At 40.1% G+C, this 12,503-nt stretch overlaps 1 protein-coding gene across 3 annotated transcripts in view; it reads left to right on the forward strand.

Moving 5' to 3' along the window:
• Positions 1-12,503, forward strand: part of LOC109040615 (LIM and SH3 domain protein F42H10.3) — a 165,321-nt gene that overhangs the window by 95,757 nt on the left and 57,061 nt on the right. For all 3 annotated transcript variants that reach the window (XM_072297269.1, XM_072297267.1, XM_072297268.1), the window contains exon 5: positions 3,718-3,803. In XM_072297269.1, the coding sequence (XP_072153370.1) occupies positions 3,718-3,803 (86 nt within the window). The remainder of the gene's footprint in view (positions 1-3,717; positions 3,804-12,503) is intronic.

Genomic DNA, 12,503 nt, shown 5'->3' on the forward strand with positions numbered 1-12,503 from the left:
CTGCTTCGCAGTTATTCTGAGGCTGGGGACAATGGAGTTCAGTGTCCCCATAGAATAATAAAAAGCTTTGATAAAGATAAAGAGACTCCTAAAATTGAATTAAAAACTTGATAGTACTTCCTAAAGTTGCCTATCAGTGTGCAGTGGATATCTGACGCAACAACGTTGATAGATAATAAGCTTTTCCAGGGATTTCAGTATGCCATTTTCAATTTTGAAGTAGCAGACTATAAGTCGAAAAAGCAATTAGTTGATTCATTGGAATAAATGCCTCAGTCGGAAAAAATAATGTAGTGATCATGATTATAAATTGTTATGGGAGGTCCGAGTTTAAAGGAAAGGATATGTAACAGAAAAAAATGATGTTGAGGGTACCCAAGCTTTGACAAACTTCAGATGGAAAAAGAGACGAAACAACTGCAGAACAAAAAGTAAGGATGAGAAGAAATAGTTATCGAAATAAATACAGAACTGTAGAATCTTGGAATTCACTAGAGGCTTGCTTGATAAAGCCAATTTCTGAAGGCTTAATTGACAAAAAAATCAAATATAATTAAAGAAATTTAAGTCAGAAACTCTAAAATCTCCACTGATTTTACTTTTTCTAGTGAATTGCTGAAAAGGAGGGGGTCCGTCGCCGATTTACATAATATTTTGCTTTTACTTTACTTAAAATCAAGATTATTGAGATGAGACCACCAAGAGAGAAAAACTAAACCCGATTCGAAGGGAGCAGAATCTTAAGGACAGTTGACTGTAGTGAAGACTTTTAAAGCATCGACGTTGAGTATAGCTGTCACAAAATTTAGGCTTCCACTACATTATCAACAAAAAGGAGGAATAAAAAAGGAGTCAAATGGGGCCTTTCTGTACACTTGATGAAACATCATTGAAATTTGAACGCAAACCAATCAAACCAATTCATTGAGTCTGACCACGATGGTGTGAATTAGTCAAGCCAATCACAAGGTCCTTAAGGTAAAAAGTTTTTTAGTTAGTTTATGACAAGCTCAATATTTATTAAACGTATCAAGGTGGTGAAATGAGTCCACATCATTTTGCGGGGAAAACAAAGGCAAAAAGTTCCGAAAATTTCAATTAAAGTCAAAAATTTTGAGCTCCAATGAGTACCAGTCCAAGACTGAAATATTGAGTTTAGGTCACGCCAAGAGATCTACAGGGTTATCCAAAAGTCACCTACCACCCCTGTAACTTTTTCCCCAATTAAGATAGAAGTTTGAAACTTAGGCAATGTTCCTTGGTTTAAAGTCGCAACTTTTTGGTCCCCTCAAAATTTTGAAGGGCAGTCCCCCCTAAGGGGGGCGGGGGCTACCCTTTTTTCAAAAAGCAACCCCCTTTTGTGATTCCTCATTCGAAAGTTAATAAAAATAAAATTTTTGGCACAAACCGCAGGTCAAAATGTTGATTGTTCACAAAATGGTGGCCGGTCAAAGTTCAAAATGACGGAAATTTGGCATCTCCGTTTTTTATCGGCAGATTGGTCTGAGACTCAGAATCTTAGGGTTTATTGGGACGAGAAAAACGACTCTGGCATTAGTTTTCCAGAAAAGTCAGTCCTCTTCGTAATGACGGCGGTTAAAATGAAATGGCGGCTTAGAGCGGGAAGTGAATATTTAGGCTGCTTATCGTTGGATTTGTATGAAATTGGGTATCTAGGGGTATTTTGGCATGAAAAGAACAAATCTTTCATTGGAATTTTGAAATTTCGAAAAACTTTAAAATGGCAGCGAAAAAATGACGGGAAATCCATATCACGGCTATTTACCGATGAACTTGCACGAAAGTCGAATGTTGTAGTGGGTTTTGGCTAGCCGATCCACCAAAGTGAGCCAAAAACCACCGGCTGCGGTGCAATGAGCCACAGATCTTGGCGCCATGCTCGGATCTAGGCTAAAATCCGGGCCCAGCGCCACAGAGTGTGGCGCCACACTCCAGCAAAATCCTCAAATTTCCTTATGTGTAAAACCGCCTAAGTGCTGGTGCAGCGTGCCACAAAGTTCAACCAACAGTTGACTTTCCGCTCATCTTTGACTTTCGTAAAAAACCGCCCAACCAACTTTGATAAACTTTCGAGCGTGGCGCCACACACCAGCGCATGAAAAAATCCAGGCCCAGTGCCACAGGGCCGAGCGCCACAATTCACGATTGCCTCTCGCCTAGATTACGGGCACGCATCGGGTAGCGAGGCCCGCGTCGCACATTAGCGCATGAAAAAATCCGGGCCCAGCGCCACAGGGCCTAATCCACCTAAGGTTAGGTTAGGTTGAATTAGGTTAGGTTAGGTTGGGATCGGTCGGGTTCGGTCAGGTCCGATGCGACGCGACGTGGGCCTCGCTACCCGTCGAATGTGCGCCCGTGATCCAGGCGATAGGCAATCGTGAGTTGTGGCGCTCGGCCCGGATTTTTTCATGCGTTGTTGTTTGGCGCCACGCTCGAAAGTTTATTAAAGTTGGTTGGGCGGTATTTTACGAAAGTCAGAGATGAGCGGAAAGTCAACTGTAAGTTGAACTTTGTGGCAGGTTGCACCAGCACGTAGGCGGTTTTAAACGTAAGGGAAATTTTAGGATTTTGCTGGAGTGTGGCGCCTCTTTCTGTGGCGCTGGACCCGAATTTTAGCCGAGATCCGAGCGTGGCGCCAAGATCTGTGGTTCAGTGCCCCGTAGCCAGGCTAAACCACCAGCCTTTCATGCAAATTCATCCGTGAATGGCCTTGATATGGATTTCCCGTCATTTTTTCGCTGCCATTTTAAAGTTTTTCGGAATTTCAAAAATCCAATGAAAGATTCGTTCTTCTCGTGCCAAAATACCCCCGGATGCCCAGTTTCATACAAATCCAACGATAAGCAGCCTAAATATTCACTTCCCGCTCTAAGCCGCCATTTCATTTTAACCGCCGTCATTATGAAGAGGACTGACTTTTCTGGAAAACTAATGCCAGAGTCGTTTTTCTCGTCCCAATAAACCCTAGGATTCTGAGTCTCAGACCAATCCACCGATAAAAAACGGAGATGCCAAATTTCCGTCATTTTGAACTTTGAGCGGTCGCCATTTTGTGAAAAATCAACATTTTGACCTGCGGTTTGTGCCAAAAATTTTATTTTTTTATTATATTTCGAATGAGGTATCACAAAAAGGGGTTTGCTATTTGAAAAAAAAGGTAGCCCCTGCCCCCCTTTGGGGGACTGCCCCCCAAAATTTTGAGGGGACCAAAAAGTTGCTACCTACTTTAAACCGAGGAACATTGCCAAAGTTTCAAACTTCTATCTCAAATGGGAAAAAAGTTACAGGGGTGGTAGGTGACTTTTGGATAACCCTGTTTAACGTTTTGGGCCTTTTCAGACTGTATCAGTAGATCACACTCATCAGTGAAGCCAACTTTTAGCATCCCGCTAAATCCAAGACGGCATCGAAACGCCGTCATGAATATGACGCGAGGCATGACACCAAAGTGTGATCCTCGCGCTATGTACCGTCCTTGCTAAACAACTCTCGTAACAAAACATGGAAATCCCGAAACAAATTACTATCAGACAGGTTGCAGATGCGAGTACGCATCTAGACTCAACCTCCTGCTCCTGAACAGGAAAAAACATAGAACCCCAAACTGTGCATATTTATGAAAAAAGACACTGAGGAATGGCTCGAACTCATGGGCCGAATGTTTCTCATTCAATTGTAATGTGTTGATTTTTACAGTAATGTGGCTTATCACGGAGATTTACAAAAGAAAGCAGAAATGGAACAGAGGCGGAACATGACAGGGCAAAATGGAGAATCTTCTGGTTTGTATTGCTTAAACTAGTCTTAAAGTCATCATTACCAGGTCCAATATAAAATAAAGAAGTTTGACGACATGATTCAATGATAATTATATGTATCCTTGCTTGCGATAAGTTTAAATAATCTTGAAGTTCAGCAGCGCTGATGATGTTTGGTGCGTTAATAACCAATGTTTTTTGTACTAAGCCAGTGTAAATATTTCATATTCCTCAGGCATTGTAACATTGCTGTCACGTCTACGTCAAGATGTAAAAAAAAAAAAAAAAAAAAACTACTTAACAAGTTTTGCGTGATATAATACTTTGAAAACTTTTTTTCATTCAATGGTTTGAGTCAATGTGTGATGGATCACTGAGATGTCGTGTCTAACTGGTAAATCTGCGCAGAACCACCGAAAAACGAATTTAGGCAAATTTTTTTTTTTTAGAGGTTCTGATTGGTTATTTTTCGCCATCAACTTTCTGTTTGTTGGTGCAAACAATCGCCTTTTTCATTGCTCTTGAGAAGCCGCCATTATCCCACTTCAAATTTTAAAAGTTAAAATAAAGAAATAATAACTACGTACAGGTTGGAAAATTGCTCTGGAGGACTCGTTACGGACAAAGGAGCCAAAATCAGAACTCGATTGATTGATTTAGTTCATGAATATGCAAGTATTGCCTCAGCTCAACTGCTGCGATCGCGAATGCATGCTGAGATGAACCTTGAGACAAATGAAAGCATGTGCGAACCATGGCCCCTACAGAAATGCGCTTACTCCCTTCTCTCATATCACGACAGCAGCCAAAGCGTCAAGGACAAGCGGCTTGTTCACAAGAGTCCTGCCCATCGTCCGAGTCTTTAGAATGCTCTTTTTCCTGACAGGAATCCCAAGAGTTGTGATGGCTCAGCTGACTAAACCTCTACTCCCATGTTCAGAGCTATCTCTACTCTTTGATCAGGGGTTCGAATCTCATCCTAGTAGGTTAATTTTTACTGATTTTATTGAATGTTTTAGACCAATCATCAATAATAACTAAATAATTGAATAAACAATATAATAAACAATAATAAACAAGAATTGAAAATAATTAATACTAGATAAAAAATGTACAAACATTTTCTCGTGAGTTAATATGTTAAACAAAAATACTGGAATATACCTCCTTCATATAATCAGCCACATGTTTACTCAAATTAATGATGTAATTTTCTTTATTCAATAAAGTTAATTTGCATTCAACGTTCGTAAGTTTAGCAAAAAGTACCTATTGATACAAATAGAAAGACATGAAAAAAGTATGTCTAACATTTCAGTTATTCAGCACGCTTTTCCTAACATCTTCATGTTGGATCTATCATCTTGTTTTTCTTCATTTAAAAAAAAAAAGTAAGCCACACTCTCATCAAGAGATTAATTCATAAAATAACAGTAGTTATCTTTTGTAATTTTCCTCCCTTTTAGTCCAGTCAATTTAGCACTAAATAAGGGTCATCTGGGAAAATCTATATATAGAAGGTTTCTTTGCGGAAACATGTTGCATTAGGCTACCAGAACAACATATCAAAAGTTTACCAAAATCGGCTGTCCGCTAAGGCCGCCATTTTGAAAAAAGGGGGGGCGGGGGGCCAAAATACGCCGCCGGCGGCCGGTTTTTAGCTTATATCTTGAAAAATATCAATCCTACGGAAAAATGTCACTGAACCTTTTAGAAAGACCATAAAATTTCCTATTAGAAACACTATACGTTTATTAAATTGTGACATCTGGTTCGTGAGATATGGCGGTAGTTTCCTGCGGCTAGGAAAGTCAAATCTTGCGAGAAATCGCGTTTTTTCAACAAAATCTGTAATTATCTTAAAAACGGTGAGTCTGAGGCAAAAAAGTGTTTTCACCGGAATGAAAGAGCATGAAATCTCCATGCTAAAAATGCTTATGAATTCACTAGGGGGTCCGCCCCCGGAGCGCTATGCGGTCCGAACCAACGGCGGCAACTACCCGGCGAATCTCGGCTTGGCCGCGTTTCTTCGCGCCTCGACGTGAATTCGGGAGCAAGGCATTCCCTGTCCAGACATGATTTGACATTCTCGAGCTTAGCTCGAAACAGCTGATCGACATTGCCAAATTATATCGGTATGACATATGCACAGATTTAATTATTTCATTTTTCTAATCAACACGGCAATTTTTATTAGGAGACCTCATGCAATCCTAAGAAAATGCGTCAGTCTGCCTGTAGATCGATGGTCAAACCGCGGCTTGCGTGGACGCTCAGTACCTTCATTTAGTTGTAAATTTGAAAAACACAGAACATTTTGTTTCGCACTTAAGAGAAATTTTGATCCGTGTGGCCCGCTTTCCGTCATGTGTGTGCGTGCATTCGTCGCAAATATCAGTGTCGAATATTGTCGTGTTTTTTAGTGGATTTTAAAATTCTGCGGGACGCTTTTTGTGTTTCAACATGAATAAAACTGAGTTTTTCGAGATCGTCAAGATCGCTTTATCCCTTCGGTTTTTAGAACTGTTTTGAAGTTTAGCTTGTTTAGTAGGATTTACAGTGTATCGCGGAAGTTAGTGTGATTCTACTTATGTTCATTCTTCTGTAAACTATGATCGAAGGAAAACGCTGATTCGTGGAGTCACCAGACATGCATAAGGCTGGAACATAATGACTGAATTAAGTATTGTATCTCCATAGCTTACTCTAAAAATTATTGTTTTGTATTTGCAGAATGGAATTGTGTATTCTTTGTGATACAGCACTAGATTTGAAAGAAACTGTGCAAGTTACGAGGGGTTTAGATTCCCTGACAGCTGCTAGTAAACAGCGGGGAGATGATAAATTTGAAAAATGGATAGGTAAAACTGTCTTAACGGTACATGTAGAGTGCAGACAAAAATACACGAATAAAAAGAGTATCGAATTTCTGGTTAAAAGAAAACAAGAGGCAGAAGCTAATGCGAGTAAATTTTCACCTGTGAAAAAGAGACTTAGATCGGAGGAAAATTTTGACATCAAGAAACAGTGTTTATTTTGTTGTAAAGAATGCACTGAAGAGTTTGAAAGGAAAAAAAGGGCAGATTTGCGCTTAAAAGTAAACAAAGTTCGGACCTTAGAGTTTAAAACTACACTTCTTAAAAAAATTGAAAATCGTGACGATGGATGGGCCAAGAAGGTACGAGCAAGAGTTGTAAATAGCTTTGATCTTGTCGCTGAAGAGGCAACTTACCATTCAGAATGCATGGCTAAGTTTTATCATGGTTATTATTCTGATTTGCCGGATACTGACGCGAATAATTTAAGCTTGGATGAAGAACTAAAGAAGGTTTTCTCATACATAGAAACTCATAATGATTATCAGTTTTCATTGGAAGAATTGATGAAACTTGTCTGCATAAATATTTCAGAGAAGACTCTGAAGTCCAAATTACGTAAAAAATTCGGGGAACGCATCGTAATAACAAATTTGCCAAGGTTAAAAACGGTTGTATCTTTGAGAGAAACAAGTGAGAAAATTTTGCGAGAAGCCTGGTATGCAGAAAAATGCGAGAAAGAAGGAGATGAACGACTGAGAATCGTGCGCATGGCGGCGTCAATAATCAAAGAGGACATCATTTTAAAAACAAGCGATTCCGATTATTTTTATCCTGCTCCCAGTGAGATGATGTCCGAAACTGAAAAAAAAATCCCGGAGTCACTAAATATATTTCTTAACGACGTGATCGTAAAAGGAAAAAAAGGTGATGCAAGCTCATGGAGAAGAAAATCGCAAGTAATTGCACACAATATAATGGCAGCTACAAGACCCAGATCTTTTTTATCTCAAATTCAACTAGGTCTCGGATTATATTTACATCGAAAATTCGGAACTAAACTAATTTTAAATGTACTATCAAAATTAGGCTTGTGTGCTTCTTACTCTGAAATCGAGAGCTATGAGTGTGCAAGTATCACGCAGAGTGCTGCAGAAATAGATGATGAAGCATACATCCAATTTTCTTTTGATAATGCAGACATGAATGTTGACACACTTGATGGCCATAATACTTTTCATTGCATGGGTGGCATCAAATGTGTAGCGCCAGCTCAAGCCGTAAATCCTTGCACTGCACCTGTTCCAAAATGTTTCACTTCGTTTTCAGAAATTCCTTCAGGAACACTGCCACAGATAAAGATTGAAAACTTTCAACGTGATAAAACAAACGCATTTCAGGAAATTTTAGTCGCGGATATTAACAAACTGCATCCGACGCCATCAGCCTCAGAGTTATTAGATACCACTGATGTAATTTGGATGTGCGGTAAATGGCTAAAAATTACCGCTTTTCCGTCGTGGAGTGGTTTCATGGAGACACTAACTTTCGCACGTTCATTCGAGCTGACCAAAGTCCAATTTCTACCGTTCGTCAGATTACCCGCGAATGATTACACCACTATTAATAGTGTAATCACGTTTGCGTTAAAAGAAGCTCACATACACAATCAAAAAAGTTGTATGGTGACATTTGATCAACCTCTTTATATCAAAGCACGGGAAATTGTAGCATCTTCGACTAAATTATCTGATGTTACTATTAGACTCGGAGGATTTCATATGCTCATGTCATTTTTTGGTTCAATCGGTCATATTATGTCTGGAAGTGGATTGAAGGAAATGTGGTCTTCTGCTTACGCGACGAATTCAATCGAAAAGATGCTCTCTGGCCATCACTACGCACGAGCTATTCGTGCTCATTTCCTAGCACATAATGCAATTGCTCAAATTTTATTAGATTTGATGGCAATCTCAGATGAAAAAAAGCAGACAATTTTAAGTTTATTTGCAAAAGGCCCAAAAACAGATTATAACGCCTTATTAGATTTAAATATTTCAAAGGAAGTTTTACAATCCTTCCAAACTTTTCTGCGATCAATGATTGAAAATGGACCCACGGCCAAATTGTGGATCCAATACTTCCATATGGTAACCCTCGTGAAAAATTTTATCAAAGCAGAAAGAACAGGTGATTGGAAATTACATCTAGCGTGCGCCCAAAAAATGATTCCTTTTTTCCATGCTGCTGGGCACCTAGCATATGCAAAATGTACTCAGTTATACCTACAAGACATGTATGCTTTAGAAGAAAAATTAGGTGAAGAGGAGGCACAGAAGTTCATGAAAAACTTTGCAATCAGGCGTACAAAAAAATTCTGGGCTGGTAACTGGAGCGATATGACTATAGAACAAACCCTCATGCGGTCTATGAAAACAGTCGGTGGATTATCAAGGGGTAGAAGTACCAGTGAAAATGTTGTCCAAAAATGGATCCTTGGCGCTCCAGTTTCATGCGAGGTTGCAGAATGTTTTGAGGATTTTTGTGATATTAGGTCAAGCACTTCAAATCAGCACGTAGACCTGCAAAAATCACGGATCGAAAGAGATGACAAAGACGCGACGAAATTCAAAGAGTGGCTCCAAATTCATTCTCCATTCTCAAAATCTGACAGACTTATCTCACTTTCTACCGCTGTGGCCGCAGACGAATCCGTAAATTGTCATAATGCCGAAGAGAGTGGAATGGCAGCTATGAAAAAAATTATCGGCCAAAAGGACCCTATGCACGGACCCCCCAGATGTGCCCGTTTCAAAAGTTAACGAAATTCATACCAGTGATAGAGGGGCACTTCCGGTCTCCAAATCCGGGGTTGGTTTAGTCCCCAGCCCCCCGAGTGCGACGTTGCCATTTTTGAAAGTTGAAACATGTTAAACCCCATAACTTTTGAGCAATTAAAGATACAAGGATGCGGTTTGTTTCAGTTGATAGAACATAAAAAGAGCTATCATTTCGTATATAGTTTTTATCCATTGTTGCCAAATTTACCCAAAAATCGGCAATTTTTCGATTTTTTCAAGGTGCAAAAATACGGTTAACCTAAGAGAGTCGGTATTGGGACACCACGTAGGAAAATAAAAAACACGCGAAATTAAAGCCCTTAATGTGAGCTTTCCAACGGTATATCGGTTTTTCCGGGGAAACGATTCTATCGCGAGATACAGGCCTTCAAAGTCCGACTTGGCGTACTTTTTGGAGGTCCCGCGTCATTCGCACCTCAAAAAATTAGTATTGCGAACGCTGGCAGGAAAATGAAACTCATATGTAATGAAAGCCCTTTGTATGGGCTTTTCAACGGTATATCGGTTTTTCCGAGGAAACGATTCTATCGCGAGATACAGGCCTTCAAAGTTCGACTTGCCGTACTTTTGGAGGTCCCCCGTCATTCGCACCTCAAAAAATCAGTACTGCGCACGCACATAGGAAAATGAGAATGACATGTAATGAAAGCCCTTTGTATGGGCTCTCCAACGGTATATCGGTTTTTCCGGGGAAACGATTCTATCGCGAGATACAGGCCTTCAAAGTTCGACTTGGCGTACTTTTGGAGGTCCCCCGTCATTCGCACCTCAAAAAATCAGTACTGCGCACGCACATAGGAAAATGAGAATGACATGTAATGAAAGCTCTTTGTATGGGCTTTCCAACGGCATATCGGTTTTTTCGAGGAAACGATTCTATCGCGAGATACAGGCCTTCAAAGTTCGACTTGGCGTACTTTTGGAGGTCCCCCGTCATTCGCACCTCAAAAAATCAGTACTGCGCACGCACATAGGAAAATGAAAATGACATGTAATGAAAGCCCTTTGTATGGGCTTTTCAACGGTATATAGGTCTTTTCGAAGAAACGATTCTATCGCGAGATACAGGCCTTCAAAGTTCGACTTGGCGTACTTTTGGAGGTCCCCCGTCATTCGCACCTCAAAAAATCAGTACTGCGAACGCTGGCAGGAAAATGAAAATGACATGTAATGAAAGCCCTTTGTATGGGCTTTCCAACGGTATATTGGTTTTTCTGGGGAAACAATGTTGTCGCGAGATACAGGCCTTCAATGTTCACTGCAGGGGGTTTTTTAGGTACCCTGCGCGGCTTGTTTCTTCACCCATCGTGATAGTGCACGTCCCAGGTCATATTAAATAATAGATGAAACAGGGCACTAAATAGACAATTTTTCGATCTCGTTTATCAATTCCCTGCCTCGGAAAAATCGATGGTGTCAAACACTCAACGTGAATGAAAACACTCAGAACGCATAAAGGGTACATGAAAAAAGTCGCAATCTTAGTGATTGTGTTATAGGGGAGACATGATACATAAAAAAAAAATGGATCCATTGTCTCTGAGATTCCATTGAAGTTGTATGTTTAATATTCGTTTAAAATTTGGTATGTACAGTTGGCAGTATGTATCAGGTTCGTCTCTGTATCTGCATCTGCATCTCTCTCTGCATATCTGGATCTGTCTCTCCCTGCTCGCCGCTGCATGGACGGCAGCCCACTTTGATAAGAACTCCGATTTTATCGTTATCATTTTATCTTCGATTCTGAGATCCGTCCATGCAGTGTTTTTCCTACCTGCTAACTTTTGGAAAACAAATATGAATCAGTTTGTGCACTACCGGGTCGCAAGATGGATCTTCTCGCGGATTCTTGTTGTGGTAATAAGTCGGAAGTGCCGTCGGAAAATTGTTCGAAGTGCGGAGTCTCGTTGGAAAAAAAGGCCAAACGCGAAAAGCATTGGTTCAAAGGTTTACTTTTCTGTACGGCGTGCTACAAGGAAAGCAGTAGACATCGTTTACCGGATCGTGTTGAGGTTTATGATTCTCCCGATGAATCTAGTGACGGCGGTATTGATGGCGACAGTGATCGTGATAGTGCAAATGAAAGTGTTCTACTGACAGAAAAAATTACTCTGAAAATCAAAGCAACAATATGTAGCCATTCATACTGCATATTCGGTTGCAAAAGATCTAGCAGAAAACTCATTAAAATCAGTAAGAGCTTGAGAACTCTGGCTCTCGTCAAATATAGACTAATCATCAAGGAAACAAGTAGGTGTTGCACACATCATGTAAAAAATGACGATTTCAATGTTGACTGTATTAACAAACTATTACAGACTGATTTAAAAGATGCAGTTTTGTCTGCAGATGAACTTGTAGCAATTATAGACCAATTAAGAACTCATTCTGCAGCATCTTTTGCTGATCAAGCCAACAAAAGTGAGTGTTTTTTGGACACTGTAGATGATTTTTCTAATTGGACAGGTCTTACTAAAGTGCAATTTCAGGATTTATTAAAATTCGTTCAAGTTAATGAGCAGGATGATGCAAAAAACCGCGTTGTGTTGGGCGCTTATCTAATGCACATGCATACAGCTTTAGCCGAGAATAAAATAGCAGCTTTGCTATCGATTTCACAAAGCACTGTGTCGCGTTACATATCTCTAGCGCGAGATCATTTGCTCCAGAGTTTCGTTCCAATTTATTTGAATAGGGCCGTGAATCGTGAGAAAGTGTTCCAGGAATCCACAAAAATCGCGCGCACTATCCACGGGATCTCGGACAGTGACTCAAAAATCATGACTGTGTGGGATGGAACCTACCTTTATTTGAATAAAAGCGTCAATTTTGCATTTCAACGCGCTACTTTTGGTGGTCAAAAAAAAACTAATTACGTGAAGCCCATGCTAGCCGTGACAACGAACGGTTTGATTATCGATGTTTTTGGCCCTGATGAATTATGGGCTGGCAGTGTAGGGGACGGGGATATTTTGCAGCATATTATGAGTACTCCATTGTTTAAAAATTTTTTTATAAAAGGAGATGTGTTCGTGTTAGATCGGGGG

This window comes from Bemisia tabaci, chromosome 2, assembly GCF_918797505.1.
Source record: "Bemisia tabaci chromosome 2, PGI_BMITA_v3".
Classification (NCBI taxonomy): domain Eukaryota; kingdom Metazoa; phylum Arthropoda; class Insecta; order Hemiptera; family Aleyrodidae; genus Bemisia; species Bemisia tabaci.